The 9,084-nt window shown below is 44.1% G+C and overlaps 1 protein-coding gene across 1 annotated transcript in view; it reads right to left on the minus strand.

Moving 5' to 3' along the window:
- Positions 1–6,865: 6,865 nt before the first annotated feature.
- Positions 6,866–9,084, minus strand: part of LOC102852219 (glutamine synthetase-like) — a 5,506-nt gene continuing 3,287 nt past the window's right edge. The window contains exons 3-6 of the mRNA XM_006887742.1: positions 8,936–9,084; positions 8,630–8,757; positions 8,304–8,503; positions 6,866–7,184 (exon numbers count right to left, since the gene is read on the minus strand). The exon at positions 8,936–9,084 is cut by the window's right edge and continues 17 nt beyond it. Of these exons, the coding sequence (XP_006887804.1) occupies positions 6,866–7,184; positions 8,304–8,503; positions 8,630–8,757; positions 8,936–9,084 (796 nt within the window). The remainder of the gene's footprint in view (positions 7,185–8,303; positions 8,504–8,629; positions 8,758–8,935) is intronic.

The following is a 9,084-nucleotide window of genomic DNA, read 5'->3' on the forward strand; positions in this document are numbered from 1 at the left end:
CTGCCCGTGCTGGGGGGGGCCACATGCCTCCCACAGGCCTTCCACGCTGGGGGGGCATGTGCCCCACTGGGTAGGAGGTGGGGGATGGGATGCATGCCCGCCATCTGCAGGTTTGGGTTTCCTTGGACAGACCGAAGAAGACGATTACCTATGTATTGGACAGGCCAAAGAAAACGATTACCTATGCAATGGATTGCTGAAAGTGACTGTGAGTCTGATGACCTTAACAGTGGCAGCATGCACAAGAGGAACGACATCCTAAATGCACCACATATTTTGTTCTGTTGAATACTTCTGCCAAAAGATGGTTAGACCTGGGGGGAGTCTGTTCACAATTCTTAGGTTCCCTTTATCATATATAAAGCGGGAGGGCAGTGACACCTACTTCAAAATATAGTATGACCACTTATGGAGGGGTAAAAGTGGCAGTGCTGGAATTGGAAACACTATCCCTGACCACAGAGTCCTCAGTTAGGCGAGGGGACCAGATTGGGGTAGGGGCAATTGGAGGGGGAGTATACCAGCCAGCTCCTGAGGGGTGTTGCCCTGCTCGGGATGGGCTGCCCTTGGCCCCCGGCTCTGGGCGAGCCATTGTGGCCCTCAGGGTGAGCTCCTCAGTGCCCAGATTGTGCCATCTGACCCCTGGGTGGGGAAGGATTAAAAAAAAGAATGCCTAGGGTATCCAATGTTACCTAGGCCACCTTCTGCCACCCTCCCCCCCCCCAGTAAACCTGAAAGCAACACCTTCAAAGCCCTTCTATTTGTAACTCACAAGTTTGTTCTCTGTAGGTTTGCTCCCTTTCCTATAGGTAACCTTAACTCTGAGTTTTACTCCAGAATTGACCCTGAACCCAGTGCCAGTGACAAAAAGGAAATACAACTGACAGCTAAGGAAGCAAAGGAGGATGGAGCCTCTGGGTTCAACCATCCATCCCCACTGGACCCACCTGGGAAAACACTTTGCAGTCCAGAGGGGAGCAAATGACAGGAAAATATCTTCTAACAGAGCAAGAAAGCAAGCAGCTTTAACCCAAGACCACCAGTAAGGTGATAAAGCGTCCTCCCTTCCCCCCTTTACATCTACACCCCTGTTTAGCATGAAGAAGCCAGAGAGTCAGCATCCAATTCCCAAATCAATAAGACAGTTGGTTTAATTACTATTGGAAAATGCTTGTCATTCCTCTGTAGCATCTGGTCCCCACTGGACCCTCATCATTTCCTTCACCTGCTCCGCCCACCGACTAAACTGTGCAGCTCTGCAACTGCATCCTGGCCCATCCTCACCCTTCTGCCCCCAACCCTCACCTCCTTGTACCCCCAATATGTTTTTCCCAATTAAAAAAAAATAAAAAAAGAAGTGCAACATTTATTGCCACAGGTAGTCTAAACATACCGCTAGCTGTCTCTTTCAAGGGAAGAGAGGAACTTAGAAGACTTAGCTGCTACTGTTGTTAGGAGGCAAATAGTTGTCTACGAATCATAGCAACCCTAGGCACAATGGATCTTAACCTCATCCATCCTCACTGTCTCTGATATACTTGAGTTCATGGGTACAGTCGCCGTTTCAACTCATCTTGTTAGTCTTCCTTTCTTCCGCTGACTCTCCACCTTTCCATGTTTCTTTCTAAGCACTAGACCCTCCTAACAACATGCCCAAAATACATGAGATGAAGTTTCACCGTCCTTTCCTCCAAGGAACACCCTGGTTACACTTTCTCCAAGGCAGGTTTGTTTCTTTTGGAGTTCCTTGGGATATTCACTACTTTGCTCCAACATCACAACTCAGAGGCATTGATTCTTTTTATGTCATCCTTAGTCACTGTTCAACTTTCAGATGCATAGAAAATAGTTGGAAGGATCATAGCTTGAATCAGATTCATCTTAGTCTTTGAACATCATTACCCCTTCACATCTTAACAGCTGCTTCTAAGGCATAGCAATTGGGATGATCACCCCCCCACAAACTCAGGGAGGTTACTTGTACGTCAGGTAATTTGGGAATAACTGAGCGAGTATCTCCACTCACATCTAAAAGAAATGCTTACAAATAAACTGCTCCCTGTACACCATGCTTCTTTCTATCCACTTCCTTTTGCCAACATTACCTTCCCTTGACAGTTAAGTTTAACAAACATTTACTGAAATCTTACTTGGCTAAGTGCCTTAAGTGGGTTAGGCCATAGAATGTTTATATAAAAACATTAATGGGTTGACATTTTTAGACCAATCTAGAAATGAGCTTGGCAAGAGGTTGTGCAGAAGAGAATGTTAAGGCATTGATTTTGGTGTCGTCTCTTAAAAAGCAAACTTTGGGGCCCTGCATTATCCTAGAGGACTCTTTAAACCTAGCTAGTAAGAATGTTTTTTGTGCTTTTTTAAAAGATTGACATGTTGCATTGGGACAGTCTGCAGTCAGAGACCTCAACAAAATACTTAAGGGAAAGAATGCCAGTTTAAAGATTAAAGTGCACCTGATCCGTGTCATGGTTTTTCTAAGTGCTTTCTGTGCATCTGAGAGTTGAACACTGAATAAAGATGTCAGAAGAATCTATGTCTTTGAGTTGTGGTGCTAGAGTACTAAATAGTCTACATACTGCCATTAGAATTAACTAATATCTCAGAGAAGACACATCCAGAGGGTTCCTTGTAGAAATGTATGGTGACATTTCATCTCATGTACTTTGGACATGTTGTTAAGGAAGGGCTAGTTGAAACTCCACCTCACATAGTTTGGGCACATGGCCCGGAGATACGGTTCCTTGGAGGACGACATTGTGCTTGGAAGGGTGGGGGGACAACACAGGAGAGGAAGCCCTCAGATGAGAGGGATTGATATTGTGACTGGGGTAATGTGAGTAGGTGGTCAGAGTCAGTGACATTGGCTCAGGACAGGGTAAGCTTCAGAGCTGTTGTACATGGGGTTACTGTGGGTTGCAGGCAACTTGACGCATAACAAGCCCTTGGAAAAGGACATCATGCTCAAAAAAGTGGGAGATCAGTGAAGGAAGACAAGACGTCAATGAAACAGAGACAGTAACAATGGGTTCAAGAGCGGCAGTGATAGGATGGCAGGGTTCAGATCCATTGTTCCTGGGGTGACTTCAAGTCAGTTGACTTGATGGCACCTAACAACTGGAAGGCAAACTTGGAGACTAGTGTTCATTTCTTTTAAAAATCTGGTCCTTTTCACCAGTGTTATATTTCACTATATAGCATTATTTGAACAAAGCTGATGGAACTACAAGACCATTTAAGGCTGAACAAATAGTCACAGAAGCCCCATACTAGTTGGTGATGTCAATGGCACTTTTGGCTGCAAAAGGGGAAAAGTTGGCATGGAGAACACAAGGATTTCTCTCCAGTCAACCTTCTCATTCACATTTCTGAAGTGTTGTGGTGTGCTGTCAAGTTGGAAGCAACTCACAGATGGCTCTCTAGTGAATTTTCAGAGGCTGTAAATCAGATTGTCCATCTTTCTCTCATGGAGCTGCGAGTGGATTCGCACCATCTGCCTTTGGGTTGGCAGAGTAGTTCCCTATCCACTAGGCCACAAGAGCTTATTGTTTACAGTTGCTATTGTCACATACCATTGAGTCAGAACTCACAGCTGATGCTCCAGTGGATTTTCAGAAGCAGTAAATCACTTGATTGATTTACTTTCTCCTGCAGAGTAGCTGGCAGATTTGAATTGACAGACCTCACTACTTAGAGCACTGCAATCCTAAAAGCACAGTGGGTTGGAAGTTGCACTGCTCACCCCAAGGTGGCACCTGTCTGCTGGTTCAAACCCACTAGACTCCAAGGGAAGATCAACAATCTCTTCCTGTGTTTTATAACCTCCAAAAACCTGAAGGGTCAGCCAGGCTTAAAATATATATTAGCAACTGAAGTGTCCTTGGTATGTCACCAGAGTTGCACACTTAAAGCAGATAGTTAAAATTTATGTAAATATATATATTCAATCTATACATACTCAGGCACCATGCCAAGCCTGGGGGTATTGCGATAAGCAAGAAAGGCAACACTTTCTTGAAACCTCAAGACTTTCTTTGAAGTTTATAATCAAAAAAGCCCTGCTGGGAACTGTTTTGCCTGATACCAACTTTACAGACATTGTTGTTATTTTATTGGTAAAAGGACCAAGCAAGAGCCCTTCCAATTACCAGTTAAAGTCTTCAGTGAAATATTTAGAGCATAAAGTTTTATGAACTTTTGAATGCACTAGTATACCATTCCACCTACCAGCATAGACAGACTTTTTAAATGACCCCAACATTCAACATTGCCCATTTAACTCTTCTGTAGTAACTAGGCAAGATGAAATTAGGAAAATTGTTTAAAATGGAGTTGTGGATGCTGCTTCTGTCTCTTTAAGGGTGAAGTCGTGGCACCTTCATTGTTTAATCTATAACTGATAAAGTTATCATGTAACCAGTGTCTGTTAAATGAGCTATAAAAAACACCTTAGAAATATAAAGGGATTGCACTGTAACCTGTAGGTCAAAGCTAATTTCTAAGTGAGAGGGTGGAGATGGAAATATGCTGGTTGTTTCCCTGTAACCCTTGTAGGGGAATTCGAAGGAACAAAAAAAAGTTTAGGTCTCCAATCCACATTATACTGTGTCCTACACACCCACCAAGAACCTGCAGGGGGTTCTAAGCCCATAAGCCCCTCTGGAAGAAAATAGACTTTCAATTGAAATGGGGGCAATCGTTTAATTCACCATCAGAACCAGCAAAATCATAAAAGACAATAGTATTAAGCAAGGAGAGTCACTATCCAGCTTGGTGAGAAGTAACTGTGGCAGGGAGGTCAGGATAAAGAAGGGGCCAAGAGTAAACACACGAAGGGGAATCATAAGCACCCCACAGGTCTAGTACAAGAAAAAGTATACCCAAAGATAAGCCTGGAAAGATAAGGCATGGCGAAGACAACTGGCCTCCAAAGGATTTAATGTGGGTAGCAACGTGGTCAATATTTGCTAGTTAGATGAATCACTGGCAGCTGGGTGGAAGATGAAATGGAGATGAGTAGGGATAGTGAGAACTATTAATAACGCATAAAATAAAGTGTTTTAAAATTATGCCCGAGAAGCATAGTGGTCTGCTATTGTATGGTAGGTAGGTCAAAGCTAGGCTTAGGAACATGAGGGGAGTCGGGTTCATGCTATAATACAAAATTCTGAAGCAAGGACATTCCACAAGTGTAATCCACTATTTGTTGGGGGCAGGTGATGGGGAGTCCCTAAATACCCAAAATTAAGAGAAATACAGGAAAAAAATGAGCTGGCAATAGGACTCAAGAGATTTCCTAAAACTTAGAAAAACAACTATTTCAGTAAATTTGACCTTTTCTTAAAACAAAAAACACCTTTCAGGTAGGGAAGAATGAAGTGGGCCAGTAGAGATTTAAAAGAACCACAAAGAAAGAATCAAGTCAGAAGAAATCTTATAAATGTTAGGTTGATTTATAAGAGCTGCTCTGGGCAGTTACACAATTTGTTTACAATGAGAAGTCGTCTAACTGAGCATACTGTACATGGCAATTAGCAGTCGTCATGGCAAGGGGAAACCACAGCCGGCTGGCTGCAGCCAACACACAAATAACCAGGGAACAGGAGGAAAACACAGGGATTAAGTTAGGGTGTGGGGTTTATTTTAATTATAAAAGAACTTTGGAAATCTTAACAAAGGAAAGGAATATTTCACACTGAGAAGACTCTAGAACATAAAGGACAAGTATTTGACTTCTGTTCTGACCCCATCTCTGAAAACAGCAGAGACGATGGAGGAAGACAGCTGAAGCAAACAAGCGAACATGTAGAACAGACTTAGAAACCCTACAAATGATTAACATCTAAAATGGTTTTGCTTTTTAAAAAAAAAATTTAATATATCAAAAGGCCTGCTTTAGTGACATGCTACTCCCACCAGAAAATAACCCAATACCCCCTTGTCGGTAACATGCTTAAGTTGACCAGCCAACTCCTATTTCTAAACTCTTGTGTATGTGAGTGTGTGTAAAACTACATGTATCTTATCAACTTGATGACCCAAAGCCTCCTGCTTCCACACACTGGCTGACTGGTGTTCACTCCTTTCAGAAGGGTAGGCAGAAACCTGCATGTAGTAGTGGAACATAATAGCCCACTTCTCAAGCAGTGCTTCACCCTTCTCAAAAGGAGAGGCTGACTTCTAACCAGACTACTCAAATCAATTCTCTCCTGGTGACTCCTATTCTTTTTAGGAAAACACACATATTCACACACCCATATATAAAATTTTTTTGTTTTTACATTTAAATATAAAAATACTATTCTGCTTTGTGTTATAACATTGAGGGCCAAGTAGTATGAATCTTTTCTTAAGGCAGGGATATGTCCAGTCATATCCCTACCTTCCTTCTCAATTTCCAGGAGTCTCCCACCCAAACAAGGAAATCCTAACTTTACCACAGGATTAAGTCAGGCCCTCCCACTTCAGCTACCTCAATAAATTCCTCCTTTACTTCCTTCACAAACATAAATGCTCTGTCTGGATAGCTATGCCTACTGGACAAACACACCTGATTAAATGGAAGCAGTGGTTATGTTTCCCTACCCCCTCCCCACTAATGCACTATTCCTCAGTCTTCAAGAAAGCTTCAGTGACAGGGAAAAGGGGCGGGATGGCCGTGAAGAGATTAAGAACTTGACCCCTCTACCCTGGCCCCCAAAAAGCAAGAGTTATTAATTGGGCCTGAGGAATAAAAAAGACCTCGATATTTTGCCCTCTGAATTACAGCTAGTAGAAACAAGTAGGAGAAAGGAGAAGAGGGCGTGGGATGAAAAAGAGGGGGCTTTTGATGACTCGAGGTCTAGTCCATTTAGTTTTTATACTGGAAGGGCTCGTCGCCAGTTTCGTGGAGAAGACATGTGCGGATGAGGGCTTCTGTCACCGAGTAGGGATCACAGTTGGCAGAGGGGCGGCGGTCTTCAAAGTAACCCTTCTTCTCCTGGCCAACAGTCCGAGGAATGCGGATGCTGGCGCCACGGTTGGCCACACCGGCAGAAAAGTCGTTGATGTTGGAGGTTTCGTGGAATCCAGTCAGGCGCCGGGCGTTGTCCAGGCCTCCTTTGGGATCGTAGGCGCGGATGTGGTACTGGTGCCGCTTGCTTAGTCTCTCGATGGACTCCTCAATGTGCCTAGTGGAACAGAAAAGAGGAATTTGACCCTGTCATCAGGAAGTCTGCCCTTTGAAAAACAGAGCACAGAAAATGGGTCAAAGAAATGTGGTGACCAAGATGACTCCTCTATTGAGTGCTTCCAGTTCACCAGGTTCTAAAATACGGCCCCAGTTAAGCAAATACAAGGAGTCTTGGTGAGCCCTAGCAACAAGAGTTAATTATTTAGTTGCAAAAGGGAAGGTCAGTGGTTTGAACACACCAAATGGCTCCAGACAGACTTGGCAATTTACTCACATAAAGATTACTGTTGAGTTGAAACTGACCTAGAGCTGACCCTCCTCCCTCCAGCGGGTTTTTTGAGGCAGAAAATTGCATGCGAGATTGCCCATCTTTCTTTCGCAGAGTAGTGGGTAGATTAGAACTGTGTGCCTTCACGTTGGCAGCACAGCTCCTTACCACTAGGCCACCAGAGCTTCCTCCCATACACAGCCTAGGAAACTATACAGGACATTCTATCTTATGGTAAATCCTCTCTGCCGGAATCAACTCAAGAGCACACACCAAAGAGCCCATTCTACAGGGTGGATTTTCCCTTGTTACTTTCTTTTACCACCACTCTCAATTCTATTTACTCTATATTTATAAAATGAAAACACAGAAGAATTAGAAAGATTTTAAAGCTAAGTAAGTACCAAGACATTAAGGCAGTTGGTCCCATGCACTAGCTGCTTCATGGGAGAAAGATGGGCAGTCTTTTCCTGTATGATTTCTAGCCTCTGAAAACTTGCTGGAGGGTCAGCTGTTAAGTCTGTTCTGATTCAACAGCAATGAGCTATTTGCTGTCTTGTCACTTTGCTTCAGAATCGGCCAACTGGGAAATCCAATGTGTGTGTGTGTGTGTGTGTGTGTGTGTGTGTGTGTGAGAATCAGAATCGGCCAACTGGGAAATCCAATTTTTGTGTGTGTGTGTGTGTGTGTGTATGTGAATCAGAATCGGCCAACTGGGAAATCCAATATGTGTGTGTGTGTGTGTGTGCGCGCGCGCGCCAAGTATCTTTGTAAAAAAGCTTTGCTGAAACCAACACAGATCACCCCAGCTCTCAACTGGAGATGGCCCCAGCAGAAGAAAGCACTCACTTCAGACCGTTCTCTTCTCGCATGGCCTTGGTGCTAAAGTTGGTATGACATCCAGCACCGTTCCAGTTCCCAGGGATGGGCTTGGGGTCAAAGGTCGCTATAACACCAAAGTCTTCACAAACACGGTGCAGGATGAAACGGGCCACCCAGAGATGATCTCCCATGTCAATTCCTTCACAGGGGCCTATCTGGAACTCCCACTAGAAAGATAAAGAGTTTGCCTTTAAAATAGTGGTGGCAACATCAGCACCCCTGAGGTTAGCAAAAGTCCACTGGTCTACCCTCACATCTTCAAGTGGGAGAAGTGATGGATTAGAGCCACTCACCTGGGCAGGCATGACTTCTGCATTTGTCCCCCCAATCTTGATGCCGGCATATAAGCACGCCCGGTAGTGAGCCTCCACAATGTCCCTGCCGTAAGCTTTATCTGCTCCCACACCGCAGTAATAGGGACCTGTAGAAGAATCAAGTTGGGATGTTCAGAGACACACCTCCCCTCAATGCTTGCATAAAACACCAATGTTTGGGCTGTGTGCTTTTTTAAAGCATTATTTCAGCACTTTCAGGGATACTCCCACAGTTTATGAGTTAGAAAAAAAAAATAGGGAGAGGAAGTTACCAGGGAGACTTACCTTGGGGTCCAGGGAAACCATTGGAAGGCCAACCAAAGGGGTGGCCATCTGTCCCCATGAGGGTGTATTCCTGCTCCATTCCAAACCAGGGGTGTTGGTTGCTCACCATGTCCATTATCCGTTTACAAGTGTGCCTTAAATTGGTCTCT

Source organism: Elephantulus edwardii, unplaced genomic scaffold (genome assembly GCF_000299155.1).
Source record: "Elephantulus edwardii isolate Elephantulus edwardi_28Jun2011 unplaced genomic scaffold, EleEdw1.0 scaffold00061, whole genome shotgun sequence".
Lineage (NCBI taxonomy): Eukaryota > Metazoa > Chordata > Mammalia > Macroscelidea > Macroscelididae > Elephantulus > Elephantulus edwardii.